Source organism: Papilio polytes, unplaced genomic scaffold, assembly GCF_000836215.1.
Source record: "Papilio polytes unplaced genomic scaffold, Ppol_1.0 DF823901.1, whole genome shotgun sequence".
Classification (NCBI taxonomy): Eukaryota; Metazoa; Arthropoda; class Insecta; order Lepidoptera; family Papilionidae; genus Papilio; species Papilio polytes.
In genome coordinates, this window is record NW_013525303.1 from 754726 (window position 1) to 767718 (window position 12993).

The following is a 12993-nucleotide window of genomic DNA, read 5'->3' on the forward strand; positions in this document are numbered from 1 at the left end:
CCTTTTGGATGTTGTAGTCAGAAAGGGTACGGCCATCCTCTAGCTGTTTGCCAGCAAAGATCAATCTCTGCTGGTCTGGGGGGATACCTTCCTTGTCTTGGATCTTGGCCTTAACATTCTCGATGGTGTCCGAGGGTTCTACTTCTAATGTGATAGTCTTGCCTGTCAGGGTTTTAACAAAGATCTGCATACCACCTCGCAGACGGAGTACCAAGTGAAGTGTTGATTCCTTTTGGATGTTGTAGTCAGAAAGGGTACGGCCATCCTCTAGCTGTTTGCCAGCAAAGATCAATCTCTGCTGGTCTGGGGGGATACCTTCTTTATCCTGGATCTTGGCTTTGACATTCTCAATGGTATCAGAAGGTTCAACCTCCAAGGTGATGGTCTTGCCTGTCAAAGTCTTCACGAAAATTTGCATGCCTCCTCTTAAACGAAGAACCAAGTGAAGCGTCGATTCCTTTTGAATATTGTAGTCTGAAAGTGTGCGACCATCTTCGAGCTGCTTACCCGCAAAGATAAGACGTTGCTGATCTGGGGGAATGCCCTCCTTGTCTTGAATTTTCGCTTTTACATTCTCAATTGTGTCTGATGGCTCCACCTCCAGTGTGATAGTCTTTCCTGTTAGCGTTTTAACAAAAATCTGCATTCCTCCTCTAAGACGGAGCACTAAGTGAAGAGTAGATTCTTTCTGGATGTTGTAATCTGACAATGTGCGTCCATCTTCAAGCTGTTTGCCAGCAAAGATCAATCTCTGCTGGTCTGGGGGAATGCCTTCTTTGTCTTGGATTTTAGCCTTAACATTTTCAATTGTGTCAGATGGCTCAACCTCTAATGTGATAGTCTTGCCTGTCAAGGTCTTAACGAAGATCTGCATACCACCACGGAGACGGAGTACTAAATGCAGGGTGGATTCCTTTTGGATGTTATAGTCGGACAATGTGCGTCCATCTTCCAACTGTTTACCGGCGAAGATGAGACGCTGCTGGTCTGGGGGAATGCCCTCCTTGTCTTGGATCTTTGCCTTAACATTCTCAATTGTGTCTGAAGGCTCCACCTCCAAGGTGATGGTCTTGCCTGTCAATGTCTTCACAAAAATCTGCATCTTGTTAATGTAATCTGTAAACAATTAAATGTTACATTATTTTTATGAAAGATTGTTTACATTAGTGGAAGAAACAATAGTACTATAACTATTGAAATTACTCAGAAAGTCCAAAGAAAGTAAGGTTTAGAAATCAATTATTACTTTGTAATGTTCTATTAAAACATAAGAAAAGCTGTAAAGCTATTATTGTACAAGTAAATATGAAATATTGAGCAATCTAAATTAAATTATGCTTTTAATTGAAACTAGTTTTGTTGTAATTTAAAAAAGTAACTTGGGTTACAATGATATTGAAAACCTTTGTTAAACGGTTGAAAGTTATACTTTACCAGATCGATTATATTAAATGTTTAAATAAGAATAGTACTGGAATTGCAGTTGCGAAAAACTAGATACGTTCGATAACAAAGAATGAACAAAAGAAAGATGGCGGACAAGGCAAGGTTTCATTCGATGTAAAATCGGTTTTGTAACTCTTAGAAATTTGCAAATTCCTTATAGGTATAATTTCTTCAATTACATACCTTTTTGAAAAGAAAATTTAGTTTTGAATTGATGTCTTTTTCTCAACTTGAATTTTTTTCAGAAGATTCGAAACAAAGAATGAATATATTCAAAAAATAGTAAGTGTTCACAATTGGAATTTACATGATTGATATTTGAGTTTAGATTTCGAAATTAAGTCGGAAACAAAGAAGATTTCATCAGAAAAGGCGATCAATACCTTGAACACGTCAGACAAGATGGCGTATGATGAAATCAAACTGCGCAGTATCACAATGTAACCCAAATTACTTTACAATACCAGTAAAATACAACAAGACTTACCTTTTCACTAGAATTTATCCAATAACTAAAATTTCTAAATAATAATCAGCAACTTTTAAAAATTATACAATGATCACACACGATGTCTGTCACACGTCTTGTTCCTTTTTCAATTCTCTCGTAAATGCAAGAGCGGGAGGAGGGCGGACGATTTTATACAGCACAAAAATGCGTCGATCAATACGTCGTCCGACACGACGAACCCCGACCGAAGCCGATGAACTCAATCCTATCTCGCTCGATCACTAGGAAAAGGAGCGAGACAGCTATATCGGAATGTTCTAGAATCGACACGAAGTTCTCCTTTGTGACGCACTGTGGAAGTGTTAATGCACAGTGTTCATGAAACCAAATCAAAATATTTTTATTAGGACGAAAATAACACTTTTTTTTCAAATATTCTTTATAGATTATCCTTATATCTGAAAAGTCATTGATTAAGAATGATAATGACCTAATTACTCCTTGCAATTTTATTTTTATTTAATTATATTAGCATATGTAAAAGACTTCCAAGCTATTATATTACTTAAGTTATAATCTAATTAGTTGATACAATTATTACATGTAACATACGTTTTCAGTTTATTTTTAAAGAAGATTAGTCTTTACATAAAAGAAAAAACTGAGATTCTAACTTTACGTAAGCCAACAGTAATTTAAATTATCAAAAAATAGGACTTTTCTGCTGTATGCTCGTGTAATAACAGTTACCACGTAACCTGGTTAAACAAAACCTAGGGTGATGGATTTAATTTTGTGAACTACTTATTACAAAAACTATGTAGGTCAGTTTATTTTTACTCAATTCGTTTAAGTCAAACCTAATCTAATTAAATAAAATAAGCTTTTTCACTTCAGGAAAATTTTAGGTGGTTCCATTTATTACTAATTTCATTATAAAATTGCGTCATATTTATAGGATATCGACCTATGCCTATGATTCATTATTTTCTTTTTTTTTTAATTCGACTTTTTAACCTAGTGTAATAGACGTATAGATATGTAAATTATAAACTAAAGTTATATTTAGAGTTTGAACGGTTTTCTAGAATCTGCGAGGAAATTGTTTTTCTTTGTATCAGTACAATAACAGATAAATACACGTGAATTGTTTTTGTATTTGCAAACACGGAACGTTCACCTTCCCGGATTTATGGAGGTCATAGACTTTGTTGCTAAAAATGTATTCTGTTCGAAACGGGTTCATTCGGAGACAAAGGATTTGTTTTTTTTAAGTCTTTATGGCCTGTATTCTTGCTATAGTATACAATTTAAAAAATGAATAAAACGTTATTTAACTTAAAACAATTAATATATAATTTTAATATTATTCATATTATGTAAATTATATTTCATGGTCCACGGTATTTGTTAGTCATTTATATAAATTGAGAAACAAAACGACTAGGGATCATTTAGCGAGACATGAAATACAGATAAGATATATGTATCTAGAAAGTTTAGAAAACCGATAAAACGTACATGTTTACAATAACATAGCACCCGATTCCTACAGCTTGTACATAAATAAATGATATCATAAAATAAATCTTACTAACATAAATACGAAAGTTTGGATGGATGAATGTTTTTTAGAGCTTGTAGCCTAAACTGCTAAACGGGTCTTAACGAAATTTGGCATAAATGTAGAGTATAGTCACACATAGGCTACTTACTTTTTGATTGAGGGAGAAAAATAAATCATAGCTCAAACATACGAAAGTTTATTTACCGTTTCAACATAGCAAGTTATTTATACTAAATCACATTAGATCGTAAATGCGTAGATAATGCGCCATTTCTGTATGCGCAATAACAATTCTCAGAGAGAGAAAAATATTGTTTATAGTTGGAAAAACAACTTTTTTTTGTTCCGTTTCATAGAATGTTTTTATAATGATGACTAAGGACATTTGTTATCTTGTTTGTTTTGTGCATTGTAATTCTCTTGGTACATTAATTTCATATCATTTCTTTCTACTAAAAATATTAAATACGGGGACCGATTTATTGCCTCGGTGGGGTTATTTATCAAACTTTTTTAGGTGGGTTTTACCAATATATGAGTGAATTGCAGAAAATAATTAAAAAATCATGTTTCTTGTCAAATACTAAACAACGATAATTAATTATGAACATAAATATATGAAAGAGAAATAATGTGGATATTTTGCTATTTCCTTTTAGTTCCAAGATTATATGATCTAGATAGATGTATAAAACCACTGGCCTCGTAAACTCTTCCTTGAATTCAACATGCGTAGATCAGACTAAAAATAGTTTTTTTATTACGACCCATTCTAACAGCGTTACAATGATCAATAAGAACCCTCGTCATATTGCGGAAAAGTATGGAACTAATTTCTGCATAAAAAATGAATGTAATAAACTGATTTAAACGCATCCAGGATTTTTGTATTCTCGGTTAGACAATAATTATAAATATAATTGGCGAACTTAATCTAGCTACTTCTTTCAAAAAGAAAGATTAGCTAAATAGCTTAAGTAAGGATAAAAATATTATCTCCATTTAAACCGTGTTACATTTTTAATCATGACTCCGTTTCAATTTATTAAAACGTGACTGAGAAGTAAATGTTGTTATTACATGGATCTAAATTGTAAACAAAGCATAAGGTTATCGGTAAAACATGGCAATGTAGGTCAATTATTTATACCGTACAATGTTCTACTTTTACTTTTTTTTTATTATCAAAATGAGAATTTTTGTCATTTGATGAATAGGAAAAAAGAAACTGATATGTTCACGTAGTACATAAAATCGTTAACAGATGGCGTTGTTTCAAAATTCGTTAAAAGAATAGTATACGTCTTGGTTTAGGTACTAGATGCCGCTAACGTTAGTTATATTGTTCAATAAGATGCCTCTCACAAAAAGGAATAAATAGCTCATTATTCTAGGTCTTTTTGTTATGTCTCAATAATACAAATATTTCTTGTGAAGTTAGTTTCAGAGACATCGCATCGTAATTGAGTGAAAAATCTGTCAAGAAATCGCAGATTACAAAAACAATCACAATCCGCCTGTGCCCGAGAACCGTGAACGACACTGAATTCTCTTTCTTGCATCACTTTCTTTTCAGTGAAAACAAATTAATATGCTATTGTTATAAACTAAACCGTGGCAACAAAAATTCATAATTAATGACAGTACTTTTACGTACGTTTGTTTATTACGGATGATAAACATAATTATTAGTCAGTACGATTTAATTTACTATTGGATTTAAAATTCTCTTCTAAGTAGCGACATCTTTTAGTACATGTGGAAAATAAAGTTTAAAGCCATTCTGAAAATTTTCTTCGGATAGATGGCGCTATTTAAGAAAATCATTATTTAAGTTTTTAAAATGCCAGTAGAATTAGTTATTTTTTTGAAATTCCCCGCATTTTGTTAAGATAATTGTAATGTAATTTTCGTTTGCGTTTGCGTTCAACAAAATCGTTTTATTTCAGCTTGCCTATTAGCTAATTTGCGGTCCTTGATTTTGGGTAGTCTAATTAAATTTAGCGAATTCGTCCTCTTAATTTAGCTACTAATTGAGTGTTTCCTTATTGGTAATTGAGAACAATAGGAAAATTAAGATGGGCCTTATTATAATAGTTTGATTGTGTTATTATATTGTTTGTTTCGATGTGGATGGTTTCATTTGAATTTATTTATAAGAAAATATTTAATCTACTTTAATTATCGAAGTAATTTAACTAGGTTAGAGGAGAGGAATTTTATTTTAGAATAAGTTTAAGTAACAATAGCGAAATTCATTTGGCAAACTTAAAAATGGCGCCAAATACAAATAGTTTTACCGTAGTTATGATTATGAATGTAAAAGTAATGCCTGGTTCACATTTTACCAGAACAGTAGGATAGTGTTGCTCAAAAACGCCGGCGTATTGGCAATGATGCAAACTGGCGACACTGAGTCAAAATCATTCCCTATTGAGCGTGCACTGGTATAATGTATGTACACCAGGCATAACCAGACACGGCTTTTATGACAAACGGAATTTGCGGTACAACTATTCTGTAAGTGAACAATGCTTGTGAGTTAACTTTGCAAGAGTAACTTTTCTGTATAACGGTAAACATTATTGTTATTATTTTTATGCTTTAACAAATTTTTATGCTTTAATTTCTTATCCACAGATAACCTATAGACAAATAATCCGGAGCAATAGTGAAGTGAAAAAAGGCATCGGAAGTTCTTTTGTAGGGTAATTTCCCTCAGTGTTGTCATCTACAATGCAAAATTATATTAAAAAAAATAGACTCGATTAGTCGTCAAAGACTACTGTTTCTTTACTAATATTATAAAGAGGAATTGGTTGTTTGCATTGAGTGTTATCCAAAACTTTTTTTTATAAGAGAAGGGGGCAAACGAGCGGCGGGAACACCGAGGTGATCAACGACGCCCATGGACATCCGCAACACCAGAGAAACTACAGCGTTGCCGGAGGAAATTGTAGGCTCGCTTCTTGAAGGAACCTAGTCGTATTGATTTGGAAATACCGCCGAGTATTTGAACGATTTCGGCATTAAAAAGCAACATTTTTATTAAGTAACATAGGATATATAATAAACTGGAAATTAAAGGTGAAATTATAAAAATAACATAAAGGTATACGTGTTCTAAACATGAAACGTGTGATCTAAAAAGTGACAGTTAATGGCGGAATAAATTGTCCAAGAATCCGAAAGGAAACACATTCCGATTTAATTGAATCGTCTCGCTTGTGCTGGCATTTAATATGTGTGACACATCCAGGAATCATGGCGTTAGTTTAGTCACATTGCGGGCAATTCGGGTTAATGCACATTCGTATCCTGCTTGGACTGTATCACATCGGGTGCGGTTTCATTAATATACTTAGCGGGTGTAAGAGAGAGAGAGAGAGAGAGACAGAGATGTAATTTTTTATATTATAAGGTGGCAAACGATTGCGGTCACCTGAAGCCGTCGAAATTGCAAAGCGACCGATGCCCAGACATTACCTACCCTTAATCAGCGGAGGAGGAGGCGCATATAAATAATTGATAACTAGCTAAAAAAATATAGTCTATGTTACTAACAGATAAATTACCATCCCTAATAGTGATAGCCAGTAGTTTTTGAGTTATTTCAATGCGTACAAAAGTAATAATATTTCCTCTTTAAAATATTAGTATAGATAGATAGGTATTTTTCAACAATGAAAACACAATACAATTATTACCCCGGTATTTATGATATTAAAAATTTATAAAATTGTGTAGTGCAACGTTTAATTTCTCTAATATTTAACTGTTTGTATGACAACTTTAAAAAAATATATCATTTATATTTATAATAATTAATAATCTTTTTTTATAATATTTCTTTGTTTTAACTTGAGCTATGGTTTCTTTTAGTTTATCATTATGATTGTCACATGGAATCTCCCTGAATATTAGATAGCATGTAATTGTAAATTTAATAAATCACTTCAATTTAAGAACAGCAATAAAGGCTTTGTTTTATTTTATTTTATTTATTTACTTATGACAAGTTTTATACCAATAATTTTTTTATTGGAAAAAAAATTATCACAATACACGCTGTATCACGCTAACGTACTCGCAGCCTTATAAAGTGGCTGATTAGATATATTATTTAGATCATATGAAATATATTAACTACACATTTGAGTTTAAGAAACTTCTTTCCCCTGTTTTAGTGCGGGAAAGGCGAAAGGCGTTCAACTCCGCGAATGCGTCATAAGTTTAAAATAAACGTGTATTGAACTTATAGTGTTGCCAGAGTAAGGAATTTTACCCAATATATTGGGAGCAATAGTCTAATATATTAACAGTGGTAAAACATAGACTAATGTGAGAATCTGTATACACGATGCGGACATTGTAAAGAATATTTTTAAATGATATTTATTACGATATTCATTTCATCTGTCTGTATAAGTTGGTTGTTATAATCCTATTAGTACAATTAGTACATATTTACTAATTCCTAAAACAAGATTGTGTAAAAACACAAAAGTGCTGGCTAAATTTTAATTGGATCACGTAACGTGTTCAATGTTTCACTGTTACTAAAGCAGTTTATCATCTTTCAATCCATACTAATATTGTAAATAGGAAAGATTTATGTTTTTGGATTTTTGTATGTAAAATAAGTCAAAAACTACTGGGCCGATTACATAAATTTCTTCACCATTAAAAAGCTACATTATCGCTTCCACGTGAAAGGAGTCGCAAGACACATCTAGTAGTTCATAAAATCATCACTAGCGATTTCCGCGCCTTAAAAATTAAACACTAATTGTTTTAACCTCTCTTAATTATGAGGAGCGGTTATATGAGTTAACCATATTTTAGGGTATTTTACTATACCACATCGGGTAACACTGAGTTTGTGTTTTCTCTGTACAAAAATGCATGATACTTCACAAATCAATGATTATGCGATAAAATATCGAGAAACGGAACTACAGTGACTTTGCATTAACTAACGGAGATTCCGTTATGAATAGCCGTAAATCTTACTTTAATCAGTAGCGAGTCATTAATTTGCAGTAAACTGTCATAAAAGATTAATCCATTACTTGATACAGAATTGGCACATTAAAATACATGCATTGCCAGTCTTACAGACGTATACTGAAAGGATATTTAAATTTATAACGCCTGACAGATTTTAAGCGGCACTACGAAACTTGTTTTAAAATCGTTTCGGTAATCGGCTGTTATATCTTTTTTTTTCATAATATAAGGTGGCAAACAAACAAGCGGCCACCTGAATCCACCGAAATGGAAAGTGACCGCTGCCCTTAAACATCTGCAATTGCAGATGCGTTGCCTACCCTTAATTGACAGAGGAGATGCACATAAAGAGGACATTTCCACTTCCTATGCGTCTCCTCCACCGTCAAATTCACTTTTCACATCTTTGGTACGATCTTTACAGCAAACAGCTATACAGGAGCATAGTATGGGAATTTGAGAATGTTATTCGTAATCTCATACATTTTCCGTGTACTTTATGCCCGTCTTGTTGATGATATTTTCTGGCAATTTTTGTGCTATTCTCGCGGTGTCAGATTTTAATTTAGAAAAATATTAAAATTATAAAATTACTCCAAGATTATTCAAGTGAAGTCAAGATTAAACTTTTAAGTTTACTAAGTATCTTTGTATTCATAAAAAAGATTTTTTTAATTATTAGGAAAAAGGTAATTGTCCAGCTTTGTTGTAGAAACGTAAACGTGTTTGTAAAAAAATTTAACAATGGGTTTAATACCGTTTTTTTTGTACAAAACAATGTTTAATACGATCTATTTACTTTTTATTATATTAAAAACGTTTAACCATAGCAGGTTTATTTAAACCTTTTTTGTTGCCCTTTTAAATGTAAACTTTTTTTGCACATCAAAAACTACGATTGTTCACCTTTTACCGCAAGCTGTTTACGTCATTTTTCAGTTTTTCCGTGTTGACGAATCTGGAAGAACTTACCTGAAAAGGAAAAAAACTTTTTTAAAACATAAAATTACAATTTGCAGCTAAATATAAGAAATCTATGGGTGTAAATTAAACTTTTGACAGCATCTAAATCAATAGAAAAAAATCTAAGAGCGAGAAACTTGATATTCAAGCATTCATTTATGTTTTGGTCACACAAATGCGATTGCAAAGTAGAAAAACCGACATAGACAAAGTTTCATAACGATATTAACTGTAATCCTTTGTATTATATACTAGCTGTAGCTCGCGACTTGCCCCGTGTGAAATAATAAATAACGATAAACATAGTCTGGTCTAGTAGGGTGAGAGAATATTTGAAATCGGCTCAGTCGTTTTTGAGTTCAATACATCAAAAATACAATTCTTTCCTCTTTACAATATTAGTATAGATATTTACTATTTTATGGCCGTACCCTGAGTGTCATTCTATATACTGGGAATAACGTAATCCATTTTATCTAATCCGTAATCAATACTTGAAATATATTGCGATCAATGATGTTAGCATCATTAATTGATAAGTATATTTTTTATGGAAACTTTATTTATTGCTTAATAAATTAAGGTGACTTCGTCCGCATAGAATTCCTTTCACTTGCGACTGTCTGCACGCAATTAAAAAAAAGTAAGTCTATGTGTTCGTCCAGACTATGCTCTACATCTATGCCAAAACATCGAGATCCATTCAGCAATTTTAGCTACAAACTAACAATTGCCATATCAATCTTTCGCAATTACAGTAATTAGTAACAAGTGTGATTAAAATGAACTTAATTTGAGGTTTGATGATAAATTTTATAAGGTTTAATTGAATAAGTGATCAACAGTTACAACGAATCTGTCTTTCATACGTTTGTCCTTAACATAAAAATATTTATCTCAACGTGGATACGTACCGGATAACCTTGACTCGGAAAGCTGCAAGTCCACGTGTATTTAACAACTTTTTCCTTGCAATAACCAAATTGCGCGATTTAATCCGCAATAAGTTGCAAAATCAACATTAACTCTTTAAATTTTAAATCTTATTTTTTGGTTAAATAAATATAATATTAAGAAAATTTCAAAACATTTTGTTTTATCTTTTCCTTAAATTGGGGAAAAAATATCTTTATTGTGTCAACACTTTACAATGTCAGCTGACTGATTTCACGTTATAATTTTGAATTACAAGATGGCTGCGTCACGAACAATCCTTTTGACTATCCTATGCAATTATAGTCTATATTCCTTTGTGAAACGGTTTAAAATCGTTAGCACATATTTGATCAAATGAGAGACAATACTCGTCCGGTTGGAATGGCACTTTCCAATGCTCCAATATTTTTCTTTTGCGAAGTGATTGTGACAAACTGGTGATAAAAAAAATATCTGTTCGTGCTTGACATCGCACGAATGAAATTCAACAGTAACAAAGTGCATATTTCTTTCAGGATTATATCAACTTTCTAGCGATTTATTATAAAAAAAACTCACAGATTTACAACCTATGGAATGTTTGTGTTTTAAACCGATTTGAAAATACCTTTTTGCTATCTATACTAATATTATAAAGAGAAAACATTTGTGTTTTTGTATGTTCATTCACGTAAAAAACTACAAGGCCGATTTTACAATATTAATCATTAGAAAGGTAATTTATCTGAGATAACAGCCACTAATTAACTTTACTAATTTTACTCTTTGATCAGGATTCTTCAGACAATATCATGACCATAGATAACTTTAGAGTACGAAAATATTTAAACTAAGACATAAATCTGTGCATCTGCGTGGGTCGTTACTCCTCCGTACAAGAAACTGTCTGTCTGTTAAACAAAGCCCTGCCTGTTTCGGGAAGCATGTGAAAGTACTTATTTCCGGACAAGCTTAATTGTACAGAATCTGATTTGACCTTTTTTGTCGAATGTCTAGTCTATTTCGTCATTTTTAAATTGAAAACGAGCATAATAAATATGGAATAATAAGAAAAGTGACACGTAATTTTATTTCACTTTACTTATTACAAAGCAAACAGAGTAGGACGAAAAAAAGGCATGGAAGCCTACCTCAATGTTTTCAACACAAATGACATGTAACATGGACACTCGATTTTTAAAAATATCCTTTTTTTTTAAAAAAATACTTCACTACAACGGTACTTAATACTTAAAAATATAAATCTAAAACTTATTTATATTTAGTGCACGCGTTAACAAAGTGATTATTTACATTATCCCAAAAAAAGAACGCATACATCGGGGATTTTGTTCTAAATATATCGAATACCGACCGTACGCGGTGGTAACGCACTATTAGGGTGGTAACACCTAAAATAGCAAAAGCAGTGTTGCCAACCGCGCTGCACTCGCAGGGTTCGAGGTCATTGATGTTCTAATTACGTACATTCCCCGTTATTTTAACCATAATAAATTAAAAAAATATCTTTTTGAATTAAACGACATCGAATAATCTGCCATTCTTTATGCTAACTAAGAGTAAATAATCTATCTTTATACCAAATATTCTGAATTTATGAAATATTAAGAGCCTGTCCCACCGAATTGTAAATTGTCTGAGAACAATATAACGTGTAAAATATGTGATTGAAATATCGAATTTTCATACCTTATCTGACAGTGACGTCATTCTTAAGTTATCTGAGTCTCTATCAGCCAGTGGTGGGAAAGGTTCTAATACACTTAAACTTTATTTTTCGTAATATTCTAAAACTCGAAATTTTAGAATTTGTAAGCCTAAACCGAAATTTGTTCAAAATTTACGTATATTTTTCTAGCTAAGATCTAATTTATAAGTTAATTAAGTTGTATAATTGAAGAATAATAATTAAAACAACTTCATAAGGATAAAAACATTTTAAGTGACAGATATGTCTTAAATAAACAGCTGAATCATGGAGGCCATATTGTTTATTCAGTTCTGACGCTTGCCAGTATGCTTACAAAATTTACCTCAAAATCATTGCTTGTTAAAAGGAAAAAATGGATTGATGAAAAATATCGCACAACTGTTTAGTCCCGCTTTGATTCCTATGAGCTTATATGGAGGTGCATACTTTATTCGATTTTTAGTTGTGAAAATAAACAGGCTGCGAAACAATCGACAATCGCAGAACAGTGTGCGATAGTTAATTTAAAGGAAAGTTGCAATTTTTTGGGGTAAATAATAAACTACATTGAGAAAATACCTAAAGTATTAGTTCTCAATATTAAAATACTTGTAGAGTTTATAGATTATGCAATAAACTATTGGAAAACAAGACCATTTTACGGTTACAAGCAAAGGAAAGCATTTTTATAATTAAACTGGTTTTATAAGTAGGTCTTTGAAAACGTTGAATTTACATCATTATCAATTGAAAGATACGTTCACCTTAAGAACCTCATGTAGACCTCATTCTTTTTATAAATGTTTTTTTTATACAATAAGGTGGCAGACGAACAAGCGGCCATCTAAATCCGTCGACGCGACCGCTGCCAGGCATCCATAATTGCAGATGCGTTGCCTACCCCAATCGACAGAGGGGGAGACGCACATA

General features: G+C 32.2%; 1 protein-coding gene across 1 annotated transcript; it reads right to left on the bottom strand.

Moving 5' to 3' along the window:
• On the bottom strand, positions 1 to 2065 carry LOC106102868 (polyubiquitin-C; the record flags this gene model as incomplete). The annotated part of the gene is given in 2 exon segments (XM_013282464.1): positions 1 to 1116; positions 1934 to 2065. A coding segment is annotated over 1 exon segment (1102 nt), but the record flags the coding sequence as incomplete, so codon positions are not given.
• Between the last annotated feature and the right edge of the window lie 10928 nt (positions 2066 to 12993).